This window comes from Podarcis liolepis (assembly GCF_965112155.1).
Source record: "Podarcis liolepis genome assembly, chromosome: 3".
NCBI classification, from domain to species: Eukaryota; Metazoa; Chordata; class Lepidosauria; order Squamata; family Lacertidae; genus Podarcis; species Podarcis liolepis.
In genome coordinates this window covers 103,334,628-103,360,963 of record NC_139557.1, presented here as the reverse complement: position 1 = coordinate 103,360,963, position 26,336 = coordinate 103,334,628, and the positions used below count along the sequence as shown (strand labels likewise).

Here is a 26,336-nt window from a genome sequence, read left to right as displayed (position 1 = left end):
AAATTTAACTCTAAATCTCTTGGCAAGACCTTGCTTCACCCACATAATCTGGAGAACATCCATATGCGAGCCTTGTCTAAGCCTCCGAGAAGACTGCTGCCCTCCTGCTCATGTCCGCCAGCACTCTGATCTGACTTTCATACTTAATCTGATCTAATCCTGTCCAGCATTAACTTCATCTGTGCAATGAAACCTAGAGTATCCATTCTAATATTTGGTGAGGAAGGCATTTACTAAATTACTTGCTGAAATCATATGGTGTTGTTTAGCTCCTTATTTTAATCAGATGATGCATCTCTGAGGCACATTACCAGTGATTAGTTAGAAACCCATGTCTGTCCTTTTTGGGAACAAAGAACTTTTCTGAAATGCAACGCAACGGGAAGAGAAACCTTATTTCATTCACTGGGAAGTCATAAAAGAAGAAAAGAAAGGACAAAGAAATACTTAGGAAGCATTAGAAAGAAACATAAATATTTCATTCAGAGAAGTATTGCCAAATATTTAAAAGCATGTGTCTAGCTTATGAGTTAGTTCCACATATTAGGACACAATGGGAAGGTAACCTTTAGTTTAATCATTTCGATTCAGACGTCACTTAGACTGAACTATCTTGTGGAACAATAATTATTTTTTTTATAAAGGTCTGCATAATGATTATGTACGTATGTTTTATTTTGCATACTTTCCTACTGAAGTCAATAGCTGAACTCTCACTGATTGCTACAGATCTAAATCATGCTCTCCTATGATAACATACAGCTAAGAAAAGCTGTATACATGAAGTTATATTTATGTAAAATATATATCTTTAAAATACACTTTATAACCTTATGGGAACCATGGTGCAGTTTATATAACTGGGTGCGTCAGCAGAATTTTAAAAATGTAATTTATATTCAGCGAAATCTACCTAGATGCTTGAATATATACAGTAAAACATTATTCTGTAACTTGTCAGTCAATCAAAGATGTGTGTGTTTTTCTCAGATTTCTTTTTATTGCAATTAATGTACTATTAATTCAAACATCTCAATGTCACTTAGATGATGCATGTTATTACTTTTGTTTGGCAGATTTGAGAAACGGGGGGAAATATCCCCCAAAGATTTACTGGGGAGCACAGACTATATATCCTCTTATATCAATAGTCAGATCTTTCCTAAGAAGTAAGCTAATTGAGCTGTTTGTGTTGATAAACTCCCTTTTCTCCAGACTGTTCCTCACTGAGCCATAATTATTTGCAATTTGCCTAAGTCGTCCATTTACTGATACGTCAAGCATGAAACAGAGGCAATTCCAGAAAATGGAAATGCTTCTCAAAATCAATCTTTGGGAAATAATGTGGTAGAAGTTACTGTGTGATAGAAGACTACCTTATAACTGTCACATGGAGATGAATATTAATTTGTTGAGGTTAAGGTGGCTTTGTGCTTCATTTGTTGACTTTGCTTAGCCATCAGCAAGCAGCACAGCACAATTACTCCAGCAAAGCTTCCCCCCACCTTACATGAGTTTTATGATTTTTTATGTACTTACCAGTCAGCACACATAACAATGTCAAAATGTCCTTCCAGTTGAGAGACATCTGTCTCATTATCCCATCGTAGAATGCTAGAGAGAGAAAGAAGATTTTTAAAATTAGACTTACATGTTTTCATCTTTTTGCATTTCCTCCCCTTTAAAAAAAGAAAAGCATTTACACTTTTTGGCAAAGGACGTGAATAGTCGTTCTGTTAAAAGTACATGCAGATAAATTATAAAAAGTGCAGCTAAAAAGACTACACTAGGCATCTCCTTTATGGTTTACATCTCCAAGCAAGAGAGTTACATCTTTATATAGCCAAAAGCAGCTTCAAAGGTTCTGCATTATAAACTGAGAACTAAAACGTAAAATAGGCTTATAGGTTTCGGCCCTTTACTCCTGTAGATTAATTGAAAAGGAATATAGGGGAATCAAGTGTGGCTTATTGAATGGAAATACACTTTTGCAAACTGAAAAGGCATTGCGTGCTCTGCTCTCTGTTGCATCCGACAGGCAAGTCAGTTGAGTTTCTCACACATGAAGCAACTATATCCTTGTGCTTGTGGGGAGGAGGGAAAGGGTGAAAGAATGCTCAAGCTTCACTTCTGTGCCAACTATTTTGCTCCTGACAATCTTTACAATACGCAGTTACAGTCAACTTTTGCTCTATGATATTATTTAATTCCAAGATCTGTGCTATTAGCTGCTCTATTACGTTATTTAATTCTAAGATCTGTAATACTGCATTAGCAAATAAAACATTTTTAGTATTTGGTTTCCAAATAAAGAAGCTTTTTAACCAGAAGTTGTTGTTGATGATAGTGTGTGTGTGTGTTTCTGTGTGTGTGTGTGTGTGTGTGTGTGTGTGTGTGTAATAGCGAAGAAAGTGCTGCCTTTCTACCAGTGAGGTCCAAAATGCCTATTCAGAAGTAAGCCCAAATACGTTCAAGTGGGAGTTTCTCTGCATTAAGTATGCCTGTGATTGCAGCATAATTTTCTTCTTCTTATACAACTGTTTGCCTCGTTATCAAAGTAGATAACTTATTTTCTACTTGCAGACATAGAGATGCATAAACAGAAGGCAGGGATGGGTTTGTCAGTTTGTACATGTTTATCGCTGTTCTGTGAACGTTCGTTTTCCATTGGCAACAAGCTGCTCCTGGTTAAAAGTAATCTCCCAAAGTCACACAGGGTGATTTATGTCTATGATTTACTTATAATATCCTCCTGGTGGTGGAATGGGTCTTATCATTTGGCAACGTGTGCAATAGACATGGAAGACAAAAAGGGTATCATGTATAGCCCTTGAAAACAGAAGAACCATACATATTGCATGCGCATACACATTGCACACACACACACACACACACACACACACATATATACAAGTAATTCTGTAAAGATATAGAATGTAAATAATAATAATAATAAAAAGAAAGAAATATATCTAATAAAGCAAAAGTCAATTCCGCAATTCACCTTTTCTGGAATGTATTGTGCCAATCGCAGGGTGAAAAACAGCAGGTTAATTTAATCACCTCTTCCCCCACCCCCAGCCCAAACACACACACACACACACACACACACTTTCACTCCCATTTAAACTCTAAATGGGGTGCAAATTTTAGAAATCTAGGTGGCTTTGCAAACTGGCACTTTCAGTGCTCAGCATGTATCCACTAGTGGAAAGTGACAAAGGAGAGTTCTCACTCTCAGCTGCCGGCTGCCTGCTGGCTACTGGCGGCTTTTTCAACCCTGTTTCCGTGGAAACTTAGGTTACAACAGTGAAAATTAGGTAAAGGTAAGTTGGTGGGGTTGTTAGCTCTCATTTGATGATTTTTTTTTCTTTTTTAAGAATCCTGAAACAGCAATGGCAGTTGGCAGTTGAGCTTCAAAGACCATCACTAGTCCTTCATTCCACTGAAAGAAATCCAATGAAGACAAACAAGGACTTTAAGAACCATTTTTTAATGTGACAGGACTTGTGTTTATTACTGTTATTGTTATTATTATTATTAAACTCCTGATTATTTGCTGCTGCAAACAAACAAATATATTTATTTGTTTAATCAAATTTATACCCCACCCTTCCTCTCAAAGGGGTCCAGGGCAGCAAACATATTGGTAATGAAAATACAATGAAAATTAAAAGGGGAAATATATTTTGAACATTTTAAAACTGTTAAAAACGACGAAACACAATTGCGTGTCTGAATAGGCCCTCTGAAACAGAAACATTTTCGTCAGATATCTTAAAGAATACACTAATGGCGCCTGCCTAATGTCAATATATTGACATTGAAGATCGCTCAGTGAGGAATCAAACCTATAGGAGGGGCCCCTGTTCCCAGAACAGTTGGTGTAACTTCCCATGCTTGGCTTAGCTGGGACCTTGCTGGGTGAGCCCAGCCCAGCAGAGCCAGTGTGGTGTAGTGGTTAAGAGCGGTAGTCTCGTAATCTGGTGAACTGGGTTCGATTCCCCGCTCCTCCACCTGCAGCTGCCAACCTTGGGCCAGTCACACTTCTTTGAAGTCTCTCAGCCCCACTCACCTCACAGAGTGTTTGTTGTGGGGGAGGAAGGGAAAGGAGAATGTTAGCCGCTTTGAGACTCCTTCGGGTAGTGATAAAGCAGGATATCAAATCCAAACTCCTCTTCTTCTTCTTCAGTGTAGGCTCCAAAAAGGGGGGCATTCAAGGGGAGGGAACTTAGGCTGGATCCTAAACCTGTTCGTTTCAGCCACGTGAACTGAGAACAGGGCCGAAGCAGACAGAGGCAGCTGACTCAGGCAGCAGAATCCAAGGGGTGCCTCTGTGGGTGTGCCCTGTTAGTCTCCAACATTGTCAGCTTTCTCCAGAGTGCTTACACATGTTTTTGGCTAATCAAACTGCAGCATATTGTTTAATTTAAAATAAGTTGAACACCACTCATCATTTTAGTGACACCAAAGCGGTTTACAAAATTCAGACAAAATGCAGCAGGATCAAAACACATTAAAACATTAAACCACTCTAATTGTTAGGAGGCGTTGTAGCTGGTTGACTGACCGAACCCAAAGAGTGCTCATTAATGGTTCCTTGTCATCCTGGAAAAAAGTGACAGATGGGGTGCAACAGGGATCTGTCATGGGCCTGTAGTTGTTCAACGCCTTTATAAATGGCTTGGACAAAGGAATTGAGGGGATCCTCATCAAATTTGCAGATGACACCAAACTGAGAGGGATGGCTAATGCCGCAGAAGATAGGATTGGGATTCAAGATGATCTTAGTTTAGAGAACTGGGCCTAAACTACCGACATGAATTTCAATAGGGACAAATGTAAGGTTCTATACTTACGTAGGACAGCTGCATAAATGGGGGACACCTGGCTTCCCAGTAGCACATGTGAAAAGGATCTAGGGGTCTTAGTAGACCACAAGCTTAACACAAGTCCACTGTGATGAAGCAGCAGCAAAATAAAAGCTAATGCTATTCTAGGCTGCATCAACAGAAGTATAGTATCCAGATCAAGGGAAATAACAGTACTGCTCAATCCTGCCTTGGTCAGACCACACCTGGAGTACTGTGTCCAGTTCTGGATATTGACAAACTAGAACATGAGTAGAGGACAGTGACCAAGATAATCAAAGGTCTGGAAACCAAGCCTTATGAGGAACAGCTGAGGGAGTTGGGTATGTTTTGCTTGGAAAAGAAGAGACTGAGAGGAGATATGAGAACCATCTTCAAATATCTCAAGGGCTGTTACATGAAAGATGGAGCAAGCTTGGTTTCTCCTGCTCTGGAGGGTAGGACCTGAATCAATGGATTCAAGTTACAGGAAAGGAGATTCCCAGTAAACATCTAGAAGAACTTTTTAACGGTAAGAGCTGTCCCTTAAGAGGTTGTGGACTCTCCTTCCTTAGAGGTTTTTAAGCAGAGGTTGGGTAGCCATCTATCATGGATGCTTTAGCTGAGATTCCTGCATTGCAGGGGGTTGGGCTAGCTGACCCTTAGAGTGCCTTTCAACTGTACAATTCTAGGATTCTAAGATTCCATCCACTATAGTCAGCAAAGCTGGAAATTATGCCAAGCTGAGAATTATTACCTAGCAAACACCTCAATAAACAGCTAGGTCTTTTTAAAGCAGGCATCAAAAGTTGATCACAGCTGGGCCTGCCTTATTTTTGACGGTAGGGAGTTGCATTCATCCGGTGCCACCATAGGAAATATACCCCCCGGGTTTATTATATCGTGTGCCTCAGCTAATAGCACCACCACCAGGAGAATAGCCTCTGGGCATCACAGTTGAAAAATAAAATAAAATCGGACAATTTATATGCAACTTAAATTTTAACAAATCTGTAAACAGTACCCAGTCCAAGTTTATGTCCCCCACTGCCCAGTTTATGTTTGTGTGTATCTACATTTGTGGTTTTTATTGCTTGGTTGGAGGGTTGCCTGTTTGGGGTGAGGCTCCTGCCTTTTTAATTTCTCTTATGGGGGGAGGCACACTGCTTTGCCCATGTTGGTTTTTTTGCAGGTCAGTTTTGACAGTTTTTCTTCTGTGAATTGGGTATTTTGTGATACCCATGACAGTTTCTATGATTTTCAGAAATTCCCCCCAAGTTGCAAATATTTTACCCTGTAAATTAAGTATTGGGATCTGCACAATAAAGATAGAGGGTTGTATCCAGCACTGCTGTTCTGCTGGCACAAGAGACCTCTGCTTCTGCAACAGAACTTCTCCTTTCCGCTCCTGCTCCCTGTAAGACCTCTGATCTTAACAAAGGAGCAATTCTACGTATATGGGAACAGTAATTTCTTCATATAGTCAGACCCCATGTTCTTATATGTTACCAAGAGCACCTTGAATCTGGCTTGGTAGCACACTGAAATATCTAAACTTTTCGCTGGGATTTCTATTTTTGAGAAGAACTGAAATAATATGTCACACCACAAAAACTAAATCTAAAGTATCTGTATCAAATACTTGAAATGAAGTTATTATTCTGATCCACTGTTTTCTAGACATTCAGCACACGCACACACGCACACACACACACACACACATCTTAAACTTCCAGTATATTGATAAAGTACTGTGGCTGAAAAAGTACTGAGGGGTTTTATTGTTTTTAAATAAATCTCTCTCTGTTCTCTTCTATCACCTGTTCGTCTCTTATATCCTTGCTCAGCTTAAAAGGACAAGGATACTCAGGATATGAGAAAGTGGAATCCGAACCCAGAGGGGGTCAGAGAGGGAAGATTGTTGACATTCTTAGCCTGTTTTCTTGGTTGAGGCACCAGATTCAAACCAAGGAACAGTTTAGATGTGCTTAATGAAGTGGTATTGTACTTGAGGGTTCATTTGAAATCGCCCTTCAATTATATACCAGATTAAAATGACTAGATCAAGTCAGAAAGACTCTTACTGATGACAGTGCAAATCTAATGCTTTGAGAAGAAGTACTTTGAGAATTAAGATTTGATTTTCTCTGTAGCCTTCCACACCATGAACTCTTGTACCAGGTGATAAGGCTAGCATGTGCCTATTTTACTTCTGCCACCTTCTGGCAGAACAATGTTCTCTCCATATTTATTGGTAGTTTTCACTGAGGAAAAAACAAGCTCTTCAGCATCAGGTAGATATGATGGCAACTTGGGGGAGATGACTTTCTTCAGGCAGGATAAAGGCCCTATCTGTTTAACACAGTGCACTTAAGACACATTCAAAGGCGCAGAAACAGTACCATGTACAGTCCTTATTGGGTTGCACAATTGCTGGAGACAGGGAGGGACCATGAAATAAAGTAGATGGCTAGGCAGACCATTCTCTCTGTTTGCTTTACGTTTGCAAGGAGAGGGACTGCAGAGAGGGGGCAGAGCACATGTTTCACATGCCAAAGTTCCCCAGGTTCAATCCCTGGCAACTTCAGATTAAAGGGATGAAGCAGCAGGTGGTGGGAAAGATTGCCACTTAACAACCTGGAAGAGTAAAGACGATATTGGAATATGGGTTTACACCAACTCAGAACATTGGTCCGTCTAGCTCAGGACTGTCTATGGTGGCTAGCAAGAGCTCTCCAGGGTTACTGAGGAGAATACAAAGATGCACAACTTTATATCGCCACGCGCCAGGAAAGGCTGTTCACAGAACCCTGGCATCCTGTAGAGGGACAGAATAGCATTCCAGTAATAAGTGACCCATGATGCCTTGAATATTGACAATATAGTGACCATACAGGAACAAACTGTGTGACACACCTTCTCAGACCGTATGCGTCATGAACTTTGCAGCTGGTATACAGGAAACTGCATCATCCCAGTTGCTATGTCTGTCCCCTGTGCTGACAGACTAAGCCAGTCCAAGGCAATCCATTATGGGACTTGACAAGGTCACTGTGCCTGAGATATCATCCAACTTGGTGGCACCCCATATGCATTTTATTTGCACCACTCTACCTATCACCAAGTGGAGGAGATTCTAAGATTGTTAGGAAGCTGCTTTTTACAGAGTTGGACTATTGGTCCATTTAAATCAGGACTGTCTACTGGCAATTGCTCCCCAGAGATGTCAGGGTTCAAACCTGCAAAGCATGTGCTCTGCTACTGAGGAGCAGCACCTTCTGTTTGGCCCTAGGAAGCTGCATTATACTGAGTCAGACCCTTGCTCCATCTAGCTCAATATTATCTACACTGTCTGGTGGCAGCTTTCCATGATTCCAGGCAGGGTACATTCCAAGTCTCACCTGGAGATGCCAGGGATTAATCCTGGGACCTTCTGTATGCATAGTAGATGTCCTACTACTGAGCTATGGCCTTCCAGTCTATCACTGGTCTTCACTTCACTGTGTAACTTTCCAAGGACTTCCCAAGGACATCTAAAGTTACACATTATTTCTCATTAATAGGGTATCCATTTCCCCCCAAGTACCGGTACTTAGAAATCTGAAGTGCCGTTACTGTAGATCTTCAGTTGCATTACCAAGAAATCTTAAATGCTCCAGTGGTAGGATAACATGAGATTATGACAATATCCTGTATATACTCTGAGAATAAGGGGTTTATTTTTATCAGGTACAGTTCTGTGCTTTGTTTACAGTCAGGCAGTCTACTGCTTTCTCTGACCTTGATATCAGCACCTGATTTACACCCAGGGCTACTGGAAACCTGTTCAACCTCAGATGTTCCGATTATTGTGCCTTGGCTGCCAATTCTCATGGGCAACATTCAAGTCATCATGGGTCACTTTGCTACTGGAAAGCCCACAGTGATGACAAATCTCCAGCAGAGTTGTGAAACTTAGCCTGGCCTTTGGAAAGGTCATCATAAAGGCCTTTGGGAGAAGGTGAGACAAAACTGGCTGTGAAATTGGAAACACAACTTCTCTACACTTTCATGTATGGTCACTAAGGTTAAATACCTTGACTAATTCCATCATAGGTGCTTTGAAATTGTGAATATAAAGTAGGCAACCTATAGATAATGAAATGAAAAGGCACACTAGAATTCGACATAATTCCTGTGACAGGCACACGGAACCCATGAATACTTTCCAAAATTTTAATCAATGGTGGGATTTGCAGATGACGTAAATGTTAGAGTAGCTAGCATCTCATAATATGGTAATAAAATTCAAAAAGACGTTGATTAAAATGTGCCAAAGCTAACAAAATAAAATGCATCATTGACAAATGAAAAAAAAATTGTTTAGTTAATCATAATAATTTTGCACAGGTATAGAATGAGGGAAACCTGGCTATATATGAAAAGTATATTGGGTTTGTAGTCGATCACAAGCTGAACACGAGTTAGCTGTGTGATGCAGTGGCAAAAAAGGGCTAAAGCAATATTTGGCCAGCATTAATAGTACCATAGTTTCCCAAACATGGGAAATGAGAGTTCAACTTTACTCTGCACTAGTCAGACTTCATCTGGACTTTGTCTTCATGTGTACTGTACTCTTTTTGGTGCCTGCTAAAATCATTCCTGTTTAGATGAACCTACTTAGAAAGTTGAGATAATTTTAGTCTGTTTTAGTATTTTAAAGTATGGTTGCGAATTTTTCCTGATTGATCCGTTTTATTTTTTGTAAACCGGCTTTGAAGTTTTTTGTATTTTTTAAAGAACACAATCAAGCATTGCATAAATTTTATGAAATTGATAAGTATAAAAGAAGGCTCCATGGAGGGAGTGTGTAGAGGAAGGCAGGCATCTTGCCAGTAGACGCAGCAGCAGCAGCAGCAGCAGCAACCTGTTCAGCAGCAGTCTTAGTCAGACCATCCATCTCTGATGGAGCCAAGAGGAGGAGATGGTTGGAGCAGCACCTGCAGGCTGGGTTTCCCCTATGGGAGATTTGAGATGAACCCACAGTGGGCGCCAGGGAAGCCTCCTGGAAATGGCATGAGGATGCCTTGCTAGGCGGCTTGGGACCCTGAGGGTGCAAATCCTGCTTCTGCCTTCCATCCTGGGCAGAGCAGGAGATCAGAACCACTCACAGGAGAGAGGGGGGGAGTTCGGTTCCAGAAAGAATGGGAAAAACCAGATCACAGAGAGGGCAAGAGAAGACCAGGACAGTAAAGTGCCTGCTTGAAGGGCAATCCCTCCAATATCTTCCAGATGTAAGTGAGAAAGATAGCGTGGTCAGCGGCAGAAGAAGGAGCCTCTGGGCACAAGCTGAGAGGAGGCCCAGGAAGTGAAGGGCTACTCCTCTCAGCACTCAGATAATAAGGCTAGAGAAGCCACCCCACGGAAATTCGACTGCAGGCGATCCTACCCTGAATAAAGGGTGGGAAGTATCCTGGGCTCTCTCATAGAAAGGTGGGTGGGGAAAGAATCCCCCAACAGTTAAGGTAACTAGAGGATGTAGGGGGAAGGCATAACGTGTGATGTAATGCGAGGATTAATAAAATGTTTAAATAAGCATAATTGGCCACCTCTCTTTTGTATTTTGTATGAGACATATGGGCCATAACTGTTTGAAAGCACTCCACCCCCACCCTGAGTCTTACACTCCTATACACAGACATGTGCTTGGCAGGCATTCAACATAAAATATAATAAAGGTAAAGGGACCCCTGACCGTTAATTCCAGTCATGAACGACTCTGGGGTTGCGGCGCTCATCTCATTTTACTGGCAGAGGGAGCTGGCGTTTGTCCGCAGACAGTTTTTTCTGGGTCATGTGGTCAGCATGACTAAGCCACTTCTGGTGAAACCAGAGCAGCGCATGGAAACGCCATTTACCTTTCCATCAGAGCGGTACCTATTTATCTACTTGCACTTTGATGTGCTTTCAAACTGCTAGGTTGGCAGCAGCTGAGACCGAGCAACAGGAGCTCACCCCATTGTAAGGATTCGAACTGCTGACCTTCCAAGCGGCAAGCCCAGGAGGCTCAGTGGTTTAGACCACAGCGCCACCCGCGTCCCCTATAAAATGTAAAATATAGTACTATATACTATACTATACACTATAAAATATAGTAGGGCAACCTAAATAGGGACCTTGGTATTCGGGGAACAAAAGGCTATTGTTGATACTGTTTCTCCAATATTCCATGTACAACCTACACAGAAGTGTAAGAATGGCAGAACCACCAACAATTTTTTAATTGTGGAAGACGCAGGCACCTGACTGTAGCAATGTAACTGAAAACCTGACAGGGGTTCCACTCAGAGAGGATAAATCCTAGCTACCAAACAGATATATCTAGTCATAGAGCTCAATTCTGTAGCAGAGAACATGTTATTTTAGGGATACAAATATGTGCAGCAATGATTTTAAAATATAGCCAAGGCCTAGATTTCAAGGGAACCATTATCTGTTTACACAACTTTGAGTAAGACCACTCACTAATTGAAAATATGCTTCAACTCATTTGGTTGGGGAAAAGTTCCTGTTAATTTCAGTAGAAATTGCCTGCAAGTATATATGTTTCAGGTGGAGAGAGTTATAGATACAACAATATAGAAATAAAATAGTGAAATGGGTAAAAGGATGTTAGTCAAAATTTATATTGGCACAATTCAAACTGTTTTATGGTAGCATAGCACAGAGTATGCTATAAATAGTTTTTATTGATATGAAATATTTGAATGGTAATCTATAGGTACCAAAATGGGGAAGACCAATGAGCTCTATATTGCAGTACAACATTGCACATCTTTCTGTAATTAAATTATTTTATGCAGAGAAGGAAGAAAATGCTATTGCACTCAGCAAGTTAAACACTTGACATTTCCATCACAGAAAATGCAACATTTTAGAAATCTAGATATGTTTATTAATTAGTGATTATTAACACCCAGTAAACAACATTATGTCTTGTAAAAACACAATCTTTCTTCACAGCATGGAGCTGAAATCTATTATTCACTGATTCCATATGCTGAAATACACTCAAATGATCACAAATGACCTTAAACATTAGATAAATGTAAATGAGGACATTGTTGAAAATGTGCTTTTGATTGATATCTAAAAGACCAGGTTGTAAATCTTGACAAGAGATGAAGTCTTGCACACACTACATGGCAATTTGAAACCTACATATGGGTGTGCATGAAACAAAACAGGGGTCTGTTCACAGTGAGCTGAAATCAGAGGTGTTTAAGGTCTTAAGAAAAGCACTTATTTTGGATGCTTGGAACCTGAAATGATATGGGATTGTACTAAGTTCGGTACATATGATAAAAAAGGAACAATTGCTTTAAGCTGCCCAATGGTTTTGCCTCCAGGTTAGAACTGAAATATTAAGTAAATGCCCATTAAAATGGGCCTAAAACAGACCTATACAACATTGGTTTTGGCTATTCCATTTAGACCCTTAACCTCAAACATCAAAGCAGGCTGCAGCTGGACTTCAACAGCCTTGCTCTAGGACAGAGAAGGTAGATTGGAACCTAAATCTTTGTCATACAAAGCAGGTGGCCTACCACTGAGTTGTGTTGAGGCCTCCAAACAAGGCAGAGAGACAGTTAGAGCAGAGGAAGAAAACATTTCCTGGCCTCAAACATGCTTTCATCTGAATCTTTTGATAGAAACGGTTCAGTAACAGTACATTACGCTGCATTCCTAAGGACCCAGATTCAATCACGAGCACCTACATTCAAAATGATCTTCAAGTAGCAAGAGCTAACCTTGGCAAGAATAGCTAATACTGACCTGGACTGACAATGGTCTGACTTAGTATATGGTAGCTTCAGATATTAATTGCTTTCTTAAACATAGATTAATTACAGTGTAAGGGCAATCCAATTCTGTCTCTAGCTGTAACAGCCCCTGAGGAAAAATAAACATGTCTAGTTTGTGGTGAATCACCTAGTAAAGGTAAAGGTAAAGGTAAAGGTAAAGGTAAAGGGACCCCTGGTCCAGTCGTGGCCAACTCTGGGATTGCAGCGCTCATCTCGCTTTACTGGCCGAGGGAGCCGGCGTACAGCTTCTGGGTCATGTGGCCAGCATGACTAAGCCGCTTCTGGTGAACCAGAGCAGCACACGGAAACGGCGTTTACCTTCCCGCCGGAGCGGTACCTATTTTCTACTTGCACTTTGAGGTGCTTTCGAACTGCTAGGTTGGCAGGAGCAGGGACAGAGCAACGGGAGCTCACCCCGTCGTGGGGATTCGAACCGCCAACCTTGTGATTGGCAAGTCCTAGGCTCTGTGGTTTAACCCACAGCGCCACCCTGAATCACTTAGTAGTGTCTGCTACATACGGTACATATTTTAGTGAACGCTTCTTCACGCTCTTCACACATCCTTCAGCAGGGATACTGCTGAGTTTGATTATGGCCATCAGTGAAGTATTTATTATTATTATTAGTTGTAGTTGTAGTAGTTATTTTATTGTAGTAGCAGAGGGGGAATCCAGTGTAGGACATCTTTCACAGCAGAAGTGATGATGCTGAGGCAAAGCAAATGAGGTATTATTGAGGTTTTCAAGTTTTTGTGACAGATTAGCATAGAGGAAATCAGAGAATGAGGGAATACTCCACAGGAACATAGGAAGCTGAGTCAGATCCTTCCATCAGTTCATTTAGCTCAGTATCGTCTTCACAAACTGGCAGCAGGTCCCCAGGATTATAGACGTGAGTCCTTCTCAGCCAGAGATGTCAAGGATTGAAAGTGGGACCTTCTGCATGCAGAGAAGATGTTCTACCAGTGACCTCTGGCCCTCCCTTCTTCTCTTTTCCTTGAAGGGGTCCCTACTTAATGTTAGCAATTAAAATGGCAACCCTTATTTGCAGGCTTGCTTGCATTTCTAATGAAAAGCCAAGGGTTGCACTTCAGCTGGTTGAAGATCCTTTGTTAAAGCCACTTCCAGACCTGGCCCAGGAGGTGGGGTTGCGGGCTTCACGCCCACCCCACGTGACCGGGGGCTGGTTTCAGCCCCCGCGAGAGCAGGGGAATCCCGGCTGCGTCGTCCACCCAGCCAGCCAATTGGGTGGCTGGGGAGGCGTGGCCTGCCTATTTAGGGCCGGCGCGGCCGGGGCTCGCCCTCTTTTGCCGGCTAGCCCCCACGTTTTCTCACCCTTCCTCCCTTTAGGTAGGTTTCTGACTTTGCTATGGACTTCGGTCTGTCACCGCAAGGGGCATGGTAGGAATTTTTCCCAATTGGCAATTTGCAGCCATTTGGTTTTTCGCCTACCTCGTAGCAACTCGTCACAACTCCTTGGCATTGGCAGTTAGGCATTGGTAAGAAGGGGTTAAGAGGATGTGGGGGGGAGCGCCATCACCTCCCCACAGAGAACAAAGGGTGGTCCGGTAAAGGACTCCGGGGAGCGTGGCCCTGTCCGAAGCCTATGGAGGTGTGGGCCAAAGGCACGCCCCCGAGCGGTGACCCGGGGGAGCTCCTAGTTGACGTGCCTCAGCAGGAGACTCCCCCACTATGATGTTAACCCTTCTCGTGTCTCCAGCAAATGGGCTGGAGCCGGATAGTCGATAGGACCAATGCCTAAGCCAATGCCTCTCATTCCTGAATTCAATAAAGTTGTGGCCTAATTCGCCCATATAACCTTAAATTCTGGTGTCTGGTGTCTTTATTTATCCTTGGTGGGGGGCGGGAACTCGCCACGCAAAGCTCTATGTGTCTTACAAACTGACTCTATATGCCGTCAGAAGTAAGCACCACTGAGTTCAAGGGACCTTCATCCCAGAAGACAATGCACAGGATCGCAGTCATGCTGAGTCTAATAAATCAGATTTTACGCTGTGTACTGCTGCTTGTTGGTGTGATACTTCTGTGTTTACCTATGTGTAATAATGGGTCAACATAGCTGCCTCTAATTGGGGACTCTCCTTTGGGGTATGTTTATGTGGGATGTCATGATGGCCTCCTGGAATCAAAATTGACCACTACACCACTGTGGCCATGTAGCTAAAGGTAGATGATGTGTAGCACAAGTTACTTTTTCTTGTGCATGCAAAGCAATATATGTTTCAGAATTTTGAAAAAAAGCAGTTTGGATTAACATAAAAAGCTAAGTGTTCAGTCAACACATGCTGGACTGGTATATAATTTTTGTCTGACAAAATTGATTCCAAGTGAGAGCCAAGCACAAGTCTGAAAACGAGCCAGCACTTCATCCTCATCCTACTTTCATTTAGCATGGGTAAAAATTCATACAGAAACAATGTAAAAGAAACATAAGAAGTGTCTTACCAGCTTGAGACTGCTTGGGCTCTGAACTTCTCTTGATTTCTTCTGATTATATCACTTACATCTATAACACTGGTTAAGAATCATCCATAAAATAAAACTGATGGATCAAAAGCTACTCATTTTTCATGGCAAATATTTCTGCAACCATAGTCAGTATTATATATTATGAGCACACATGCACAAGAGCTGCCACTTAATCTCAGTTAATCAATATGGGGACCAGCGCAGCTCATTTGCATCATGCTCAGATGGGGGGTAAGTCAATGTGATGACCTTCAGATGTTGTCGGACTCCAACTCCATCAGTCCCAGCCAGCATGGCCAATGGTCCAGGCTGATGGGAGTTGTGGTTCAACAACATCTGGAAGGCATCACATTCCAGATGTTCATGGTAGTGATGGGCTAACACACAATGACTAGTTGTGGTTGGGAATACACATCAGAATGTGCACCCCATTGAGATGAACAGCACTGACAGACATCCATCCTTAAGTGCACCTTTAGATAATAATAATAATAATAATAATAATAATAATAATAATAATAATAATAATTTATTTGTATCCTGCCCTCCCTGGCAGAGGCCAGGCTCAGAGCATGCAGTACCTCCCACCCCCATCACAAGCTTGCTGAAGTGTTTACACATCCCACCAGGGATACTTTGGTCCCTGATGGAAAGTAAAATGGATAGAATTTGTCATAATTAGCTATCAAATGTAAGAGGTAGCTGAAGGAACCCTAACTTTTAAACAGATATACATGAAAGTCACTTTATGCCAGTTAAACTTGCCCAGGGGTAGTCAGCCTTTTTATACCGACTGCCCACTAATGCATCTTTCTTGATGGTAAAATTTCCTTACCGCCCACCAGTGCTTGATGGAAGGAGGATTCAACTTGTGCCGTAGAACCCCCCACCGCCCACCTAGAATCCTGAAATGCCCACTAGTGGGCGGTAGGGACCAGGCTGATAACCCCTGAACTTGCCCTTAAACACATGTACTCTGGATTACAGAAGAAATCACCCCAAAGTCATATCACCCTGGGGTATACATCAGTCTGTTAGCCCTTCTTTCTCACCATCATTCCTGGCAAACTATCAACACTATCAACACACCTCATTGGAACCAGTGAACTGAGAAATTATTGGAAGTTGCCTGTTATTGTTGTTTATTAAATATTTATTCTACTCTTCCTCCTGAAGAAAGACAGCACCTCCATCCTTCTCCCATTTGCTTGGAAATCAGTCCCATGGCTTTCAAGAAACCCCACTTAGATTACTGCCTAGCCTCAAAACCAGGAGAGCATCCTTCCAGACATACATGCTTTGAATTGCCTGCAACACCAGCCTTAAAAACCATGGACATGCGAAATGGCTTACCCTGAAGTAGCTACAGCAGCGTTTGGTATGAGGCAAGAGCAGCAATTCAATCCTGCTATGTCGTTGACCAGTGATAATGTGAGGTCAACAGGCTGCTTTATATTTAGCAGGTAGACTTGCGCTGACATAGAGGTTATATTGTTAGGGGAGTTGTCCTAGGTGAGTTGTCCCCATTCCCATTCTCACCGATTTATGTGCGAAATACAAATCGCAATGCTATTATGACACACATAGACTTGTGGGGAATCCCAGCATAGTGGTGTTTGTAGCACTGGCATGGATATAGTTGCCGCAGGAGCAGCTTGCAAATCACATTAGCGGCGTTTGCAAAGAAAAACACATTTCTCTAATGCATCACCGTTGAGAGTAACAGAGGCTCAGAAAGCCATAATAATGAAGTTTATGAACATAACAGACGTGTGTGTGTGTGTGTGTGTGTGTGTGTGTGTGTGTGTGTGTAACAAAACAGTAGAGATAATGTTGTTGCTGTGAAAAATACATTAAAAAAAGCCCTCTGGGTTTTGGATTATTTTTTTTAAACATGTTTCCATGGTGTTCTGTGTAACACCGTGATCCGAATCACAGAGTAAAGAAAGGGCACGACTAATATCATAAAGAATTATGTATTATTTGGTTAATTAAGCAAATACGCTAATAAAATATTGTATACTTTTTTAAAAAAAATGCCTTCAATAATTTTGTTTTAGTTGTGTAATCATGAAGGGTTCAGACCTGCATCCAACTACATCCTACACACATGCACAAACATTTGTTACTGAAATCAAAATAACTTCTACATAGAATATGTTTATAGCTGGATGCAGAATCATAAACAACATATTTAACGTAGTGCATAAACCTTTATTTTCCAGAATCCATTCTCAAGCTTCTCTTTAAAACCTAGATTTTCTAAGATTATTTAGAGAGCCATACACAATATAGCTATATTATAATATTACTGGTTTTTGTGGGGGGGTTTGCATTGTGGATATTGTAATATACTCTGAGCTTGTCTCACATTTCTAGATACCATATTTCAATTCATAAGTACATGATAAACAAAGAGCTAAAATAAAGATCACTTTTAAGCAGCTCCCCAAACCATTTTTCCTCCTTGAAAGTCTCCATCAGTGAATGTGTAAGTTCTCAGCTGTATTTACATTAGTGCAAATAGTTTAAATATACCACATACCTTTCAGAATGAGATCTGGCTAAGAAATTTGTAGACTGGAGCAAGGCATGAATGTCAGATCATTACTTCATTAATTTTAAGACAAAATAATACATTAATAAAACAGTAGTGTTACTATGCAATGCAATTACTAACAAGTGTTATTTAATTTCAGTGCAGCTTAGGAAGTGCAGCTATACATTATAGCTTCTTATACCATAATATGGTGCTATATGAGCAGTGGCAGAGTTTTAAAAAGAATACATTCATGTTTGCATGGCGCACTACAACATACTGGAGTTTTATTGTTAAAAGTACCCCTAAATGTTATACAATAGGGAAAGAGATTGCTTAAAAACTGGAATAGTTAATATGAAAGCCGGCTTCTGTGTTCCTTATACCTGATATATATTGATTTTCTATTAAGAGAGCACATGCTTTGACATCCCTGTAGTAAATGAAATTATTACTCTCACAAATGAATTGACAATAAACCCATCAAAGACTGATGGGACACAATACACTCAGTGGGGTTTTTTGGGGGGGGGGGGAGTAAAAAGGTAAATCAAATCCCACCACCACCAACAAATTCAAAACTACACAAAAGCAGGACCCCTAGATATCCTCTATGAATAATGCTAATAATAGCAACAATAATAAGTATAACAATGATGATAATATAAAAGTGAATGCTCAGATGCAAAGCACTATTGCCAGGTCGATTTTCAATTACATTTCGCTGATGTATTCATTTGTTTCTTAATGTGTTCATCTTGCCCATTAAGAATAATTAGCAGGCTTGCTTAGTGATTTCCCGGCTTCTGACTGTGATTTTCTCTCTTCCTGGGTTGACACCATTTTGACTATATATATATATATATATATATATATATATAGTAAGTGGCATATAATTTATAAGTTTTAAAGAAATTTAAAGGACAAAGGTAAACTCTAATTTTAAACAAGAAGGGTATTTTAATTTAATAGCTCAACAACAGAGAACAAAACAAGGCACTTTGTAACCCCCCATCACAGAATCGACAATTTTTGAAACATATTTCCTTAGGGAAGTTTCTAGTTGAGTACAAATCTTTATTCAAGCATCCTGACAATGGCACTGAAAGTTATTGTGCATTTTAACAGCTCTGCAAGTTAATACTAAAACATTTAATAAATTCAACTGATTTTTTTTTTATTTCCATGCAAGTATGAGGTCAGTAATATTTTTGTTTATGTTCTGTCCTCAGCTGCAATTCAGTGGGTTGATATGGGTAGTGTTTAATCTAAAGTATATTTGATAATTGATTGTTTCAAAGCAGTATATTTTGACCATATAGAGAAACAGAAAACAACCAGATTGTCATGGCAGATTTGCTTTGCAAAATCCAAAACTCCTAAAAATTGGTTTTTTTAAAAAAGTTCTATTCGCATAATAGATCATTGGATGACACAAAGGATTTTGACGCTGCAAGAAAACTTTATAATAGAGACCTGCGAGATACTGTTAAAGCTGTCTGGTGCTTAATTTGTGATTCTAAAAATCTAAAAGTGCAAGCAAAATATCAGCCAGGTTAAATAAGTTCAGTTGGTTATAATATATCCTGATTCAACTCTACTGATTCTTAAAAATGTTTTCCTCATGTACATCTTTTACAGAGGTACTAGAGAAAGCAACAGTATAATGCATAACTATATGGCACACTGCAAAACTGTAGATTCTAGGTAGAAAAAACAACAACAACATTTTCCTGGCTTAATATTATAAGAGGGAAAATATCCCCTTCCCCTTTCACCCCAACCCCATTTTAAAGCATCTGTGTGTCACATTCTTAAAAGATGGGATAAGTGCCTAGGACTGCCTTCATCTTTGAATTCTTCAAGAATTTGACACAGATATCGCTGTATTGAGGTCCCCCAAAGAGGGCACAGTGTTCTTGAAGTCTGATTGTCGATATCCTTGCATTACCATTGTACGCATACTGTAAGCACACATTGTTTCCCTCAAAAAACAACAACCTCACAACAGAATAAAATAAAATAGAGGGGAAAAGGACCTATCTTGTGAATACTAACAAAGAGATTTCTCCATAACTTTGACATGCCAGTATTCCGCCACTAAATGAAGACCCCTAACATGCAAATGTCATTATTGTCAAGAACCAAAGCAAACAGATACCTTCTGCGTTCCCCTATCAATTTCTAACAGTCATTAATATTCACTATGGGACTTAGCTTGTATGCTATTGTAGACACTTAGTTAACTGAGAGGGAATAATTTGCAGTCATATTAAAGTGCAAATTTGTTTACCTGCATATGTACTAATTAGATTTAATAAAATGTATTCCAATACAAGAATGAAAAGTGGTATTTAAAAACCTTGTTTTAAGAGAAATACTGGGCGATTGGTAATGAACTGAGTGGAGATGCATCTTGCATGAAGTTAGGGAAAGGTTACTATGAGTGTACTATTAATAATAGTACATAATAGTACATGTACTATTATGTGTAAATGCTCTAAACAGAAACAAAAAGTAGAAGCTAGGATAATATCCAACTAAGTGATACTCAGAGAAGACCCACTGAAATAATTGAGTCTACTATGAGTATGACTAATTTTGGATATCACTCTGGGTAAATACATATGTAACATATATATTTATTCAATATAAAATGTCAATATCTTGAAGCAAAACCAATGTGAAGTAGACTGGCAACTGGAAAATCCGTAAAACTGGAATTGTAAGGTCTGTTGTTGTATAACTTTAAACAGAACTGATTTGAATACTTACATAACATGGGATCAGTATTTATCATGTTTCTTGATTCTTTCTTTCAGAACAAGCACACTTTTTTTAATGTAAAAGGGAGTGTGAATCCCCCCCCCGGGAACACTGTAAATCTATTTAATAACATTATATATTTTTAATTACTTACAGTGGGTATGTGTACGTATGCATATATTATTATATGGACCCCTTGCTGTCCTTTTATATCAATTGTTGCTCAGGTAGTGAAAAAGGAACGAGTCCAACAGACCAGTTTTCTATCTGAATAAGGATACTTTTGATGGCCTTTTCATTTCCATCAGTTAACAGAACTTCTTTGACATCTGCAGAAATAGCAACCTGGAAGGTGGGGGTGGGGGAAGAGAGAGAGAGAGAGAGAGAGAGAGAGAGAGAGAGGCATAGCAAACAATGAGCAAATATGCTTGTCTGTGTGGAAGTGAAGACAGGAGTGACAAGCCTTCAGTATCATGCTTCCTCACCTATTTCTCTGTAACAGTCTTCAATCTTTTTTCATTTTATGTCTGCATTATTTTAATCATTCAATCAAATCAGTCAATACTTTTATCATTCCATTTGCGGGAGCCTCTATCTTGCTATCATTCTGTTCCGTAATTGCATTGTGACAGCGGATGATGGTATTCTGAGAGGCTTTCATTTGCGGGCTTCTGTTTATCTAGCAGAGCCATCATACGAGGCTGTCACTCTGCCTTTCAGCTTGCTTCTGTCTGACTGCCTGATGCCCTTCATATAACTTTGCATTGCAGGCAGATGGCTTTGTAAGGGTAATTTTTTTGTGAGCTTTGACATGCTCGCACATTGGGCTGTAACCTCGACACATTGTGTAAGAACGACAGGTTTGTCAAATGCCAATCAGTGTAACAATATGCTTTTATTTGTAGAGACATAAAAACTTGTCTAATGCACTGCACTGCTACATAATATCTCCTGAATACATGACTCAGAACCCAGAGAATGGTGAATGACGCTCCTGAATGGCCAATCTAATTCAAAAGAATCTAATTACCGAGAGCTCTGGATCATGTTTGTTGGTGTAATAATGCAGGCAAAACATTAGCAGCTATATCATGGTGCTCCAACTGTGATTCGCCAGGCTATTCCTGTATCTTAGCAAATGGGGGGGGGGACTATAATCTGAGGAGGGGGGAAGCTTCAGCTATGGCAATGAAAGACAGACCGTACGTGGCCTGGAATGTCACAACAAGAGATATTGACTACACTGAGGTAAAATGTTTCTGCTCATCGAGGCAACCATAAAATCAATATGATACGAAAGCAAGTCAATCTAGAAGGTCTCTCAAGACTCTGCAGCTTGACCGCAGCTGATTCTGTTGACAGTTCTCTGACCCAGCAGTTGGAGGCACTGGAACATTTTTTCCCCTTTGTTCCTCCCTCTGAATAGGATTGGAATTGAGAAAAGACCTACCATAAGCCCAGCCAAGCATGTCATGCCACCCCCTAGCTCACACACAGCAAGGCCCCTGAAAGAGAGAAAAGAAATGGTAGAACCCATACAAATTAGATGAAAATGGCGAGAGAGACATATATGTTACAAGAACAAATTGCTATCTGTAGTGCGGCGCGGAGGTACCAGGAAGTAGCAGAGGCATGACCGGGCTACCTCATGTCGTTTTGCGTTTTAAAAATAATTATGAAATAGAAAAGTCACAAAGCAGGCAAACCAGTGGGGGTTCCCTCATTAGTGCTCAGTGCAACATTACCACCGCTGAGCTGAAAAAAAATCCGAGAAGGTTCTCTCCCTCCCCCCCAACCATTCCTTGTCAATGGCACTGTCTTTTAGAACTAAACTAGCTAGAGTAACGAAAGATAATTGTTAGGAAAGGATAACACTGTTAATTCACATTCATTCGTTCAAAAACAGTTAGACAAGTAAATGAAAGAATTAATATAATTTCTCTTGCTCACTCTTGCTCCCACCCTCTGGAGAACTATGGAATGAAATAGTTGAAATTTGTAACAGAAACTCTGACATTTAAAATAAAGTACACACCTCAGCTGTGTGTGTGTGTGTGTGTGTGTGTGTTTCTTTCTTTCTTTGCTATGCACAGGTGGAAATTTTAGCTCATAATTAGCACTTTAATTACAACTGGCCTACAAAAGATCCTAGTTGTTTTTTTGTTTTTTAAAAACACCCTCTTAGCACAACTGCTTTGTGCCAAGTAAATTTGCTTTTAAGAAAGTCCCATTGATATCTCTGGGATTGTTCAAAAGTAAGTAAGCTTTGACTGGTGCCCATAGAGTAAAAATCAAAAAGTTTGTGCAACATCAGTTGTTTCCTTAAAGATGACAAATGAGAATGCTAAGTATCTGATGTGCACATTTTTATTAATTTATTTCAAAGTTCATTGGCAACCACAACCTAGAGTGCATTTATGCAAGAAAATACCATTTCATGATAGACATTTGCTGGGATGTTTAAAACTCTTGGTGGATAAAAATAATTCAAGACAGGTTACGAGTTATATTGTATAGCATAAAATATACTAGAATGGAAACCACACAAACAAAAATAATAAAAATATTTTCATAAAATTCCTAAATAAATAAAGTAGTTAGATCACTCCGAAAAGTGTTTAGGGCTAAGCTTTTGGTGAGCCTCCTCATGGAAGAGATAACTAAGGAGCAACCAGTAAGAACACAGGCTGACTTTTCCTTGTAGACACTGATCCTGGTCCGACTGCAGTTGCTACCAATTAGTTTCTGGGTGCAGTTCAAAATGCTGGTTTTATAAAGCCTTAAATGGCTCAGGACCATAATACCTCAAGGACCGCCTCTTTCCATATGAACCTACCCGGACCCTAAGATCATCTCCTGAGGCCCCTCTATGTGTGTCTCCTCCTTGAGAGGTCTGGAGGGTGGCAACACGAGAACGGGCCTTATCTGCAGTGGCTCTCTGTCTGCAGAATGCTCTCCCCAGGGAAGTTCACCTGGCACCTTCATTGTACACTTTTAGGTGCCAGGCAAAATCATTCCTTTTTAACCAGGCCTTCAGTTCATTTGATTGACATCCTATGCCCTTTTAAAATGTGGAGTTTTGGGGAGGAGGGTTATTGGGTTGTTGTTTTTATTTCAATTATATGTTTTGTTTTATATTTTGATTTTGTTCTGTGAACTGTCCTGAGACCTCTGGGTATAGAGTGGTATATAAATTCAAACAACAACAACAGAGATACACATCAGTATGGGAGCAATGTTTTGTAAGTTTTGATAAGGTTTGTTTATTCATTTCAAACATAAAGGAGGTGTCTGAAAGATATGGGATTCAATTAAATTTTACTCAGAGTAGACCCACTGAAATTAATGAACATGAGTAAGTTAGGTCTAATAATTTCAATAAGACTAGTTGAATATCACCCATGCTTCAACACAAGCACTTGAAACTGCGCATAGGAAGCTACTGGAGGCTGGTGGGGTGCGGGGGACAAGAAACCCAAGATATTTGGTATAATGCTCATTTGGGTTTTGTTTTGTTTTGCATGGAAAGGACATTGTAGAAGTGTGCCTATGGAAAATTTACACTTATACTGTTGTTGTTGTTGCTGGCATCCGTTTGTCTTGAGAGACAATGGAAGACTGCGCCATTGGGAGGTAAAGTCAAACCATTGGAGAGTTACAGTTCCACACAAGGTCAACCTCTGGCTGAGAACTGAATCACAACAGTCCAGAAAACAGAGTTGAGGAGGAGTTGTAATCAAGCAGAATAAAGCAAGCCAGAATCAAACACAGTCCAGAGGACAGAGTAATTGAGTAGACATCCTGAGGTCAGCAATATGGGAAGGCAGTCAAGAGGTAGGGCAAAGAAGGTAGCACAGGTTGCAAGAGTCTCCGACACCCATTCTCATCCTTGGGTTCTTAGATGTTGCTGGACTACAGCTCCCATCATGCCTGACCCTGGCCAGGATGGCTAGGAATGGTGGGAATTGGAGTCCAACACCATGTCTGGACCCTTGGTTGAGAAAGGCTGGCCTGGAAGGGGAAAGACATGTGGTGGTCCATCAGCTAGCAGACCTCAACTGAGGGCTTATATAGTCTGGTCCCTCAGACTCCATCCAGGACCAGCTGCACACATCCCAAGGAGTCCCTTAATCTCAAGTTGTTCCCTTGGGCTTTCAGGCATGTGCTCTTTTGCTGAGTCCGGAATTTCTGACAACTATGTTCTCTGAGACTGGGAGAAAAGTTGACCTTCCCCTTTGTGTGTGTGTGGGGGGGGGGTGGCAGGTCTTCTGCTGCAGGTGAATCAGAGGGCCCACTCCAAGGGCCCTTCCTGGCAGGCCTGGTGAGGTCTCTCCCTGGATACCAAGGTCTTCCAGATCAGTGCTGAAATGGGATAGAGTCTCCAGGCTCAGGGCGGTCTGGGTCTTTGTCAGAGGACAAGGTTTTCAGAATTGTGTCAGGCCCCAGTATGACAAATCCACTGGTGTTGTAGCAAGGGGGGTTGGCAGACTGAATGGGATTCCTAGATGCAGCTTGGGGTTTGTCTACTAATGTATGAAATATAGTACCTTGATGGGGATAGTGAGCATATTGGGAGTTGACCGTGTGAACTTGCTGCAGCAATACTAGCTGGGATCATCTTGGCTGTGAGTCCTGAAAGACCTGCTCCCTGCTTTTCAGGCCTTTCCCCACCTGGCCTACCCTGCTCTTAAATCTATATAGGTTAAGGGTGTTCAACTGTCAGGGGCAGTATGCTTCAGAATACCACCCACTGGAAACCGCAGGATCGGGGAGAGCTGCTGTGCTTGGCCCTACTTGCGTGCTTTCCATAGGCATCTAGTTGGCCACTGTGAAAACATTATGCCACTGGATTGATCCATTGGGTTCTTCTTAAGTTCTTAAAGGTAGGATTTTAAATAGTTTTACTGAATAAATGAATAAATGAATAAATAAATAAATAAATAAATAAATAAATAAATAATGTCACAGATCATCTGCTGAAATTGCTGCCTTAATGTCACCTAGCATATATAATCTAAGGAGTGTTCAGTCATCAAAAAGTCCAGAACAATCCTCCAGACCAAAGCTAGTTTCCTAAAGACTGCTGTGGAAGTTACAAAACAGAGCTCTAGGAGGTACCAGATATACAGATTCAGAACTCAATTGTATGTGTCCACAGAGATCATGAAGAAGAGCCAGAAAAATATCTTGTGGTCTTAATTACAGAAGGAAGGGCAGCATCCATACTTACAATCCAATGTGGTGTCTGCAATTATGCAGAAGACTTAAGTATAGTGAACAAAAATACACAAGTGAATACACAAATACAACAACAGCAACAACAGTTAAAAAGAGTTGTGACAAATATATTACACTAAGTTTCCACAGACACCCTGACAAAAGGGCATGAGTCCACAAATATTTATGCCATATTAAATGTGTTAGTGTCAAGGGTGCCATAAGATCCTTTGACTATTTTTGTCGCAAGAGTTGTCCCTCTGAAAAAAAGGTGAAAATTTAACCATGGGCATTTAATGTATGGATGGCAATCAGTTTTATGAAATTAGCTCTATGCTGTTGATTCCAGATCTATTTTTGATGTTCAAAATTTATATACAGTATAGGCCTATAAAATAGGCAGTCAGTTTTTCATTTCCATATGAACATCTGTACTAGGTAGGAAATAGGTCTATGTCCCCTACCCAGCTCATATAGCACATGTAGCAGAAGTGAACACTCATAGTTCAATATGTGCAAAGACATACACCAACCCACATCTTGTTGGCATCTGTCTGTCTTGAAAGAAAATGGAGTACACCACTGGAGGTGAAGTGAAACAGCTGGAGAATCATAGCGCCTGCTGTGGCT

The 26,336-nt window shown here is 40.7% G+C and overlaps 1 protein-coding gene across 2 annotated transcripts in view; it reads right to left on the bottom strand.

Annotated features, from left to right (window-relative positions):
• The window catches only part of CAMKMT (calmodulin-lysine N-methyltransferase), a 239,449-nt gene that overhangs the window by 22,976 nt on the left and 190,137 nt on the right, over positions 1-26,336 (bottom strand). For both annotated transcript variants that reach the window (XM_083494760.1, XM_083494761.1), the window contains exons 5-8: positions 21,940-21,994; positions 20,771-20,834; positions 15,161-15,221; positions 1,540-1,614 (exon numbers count right to left, since the gene is read on the bottom strand). In XM_083494760.1, the coding sequence (XP_083350886.1) occupies positions 1,540-1,614; positions 15,161-15,221; positions 20,771-20,834; positions 21,940-21,994 (255 nt within the window). The remainder of the gene's footprint in view (positions 1-1,539; positions 1,615-15,160; positions 15,222-20,770; positions 20,835-21,939; positions 21,995-26,336) is intronic.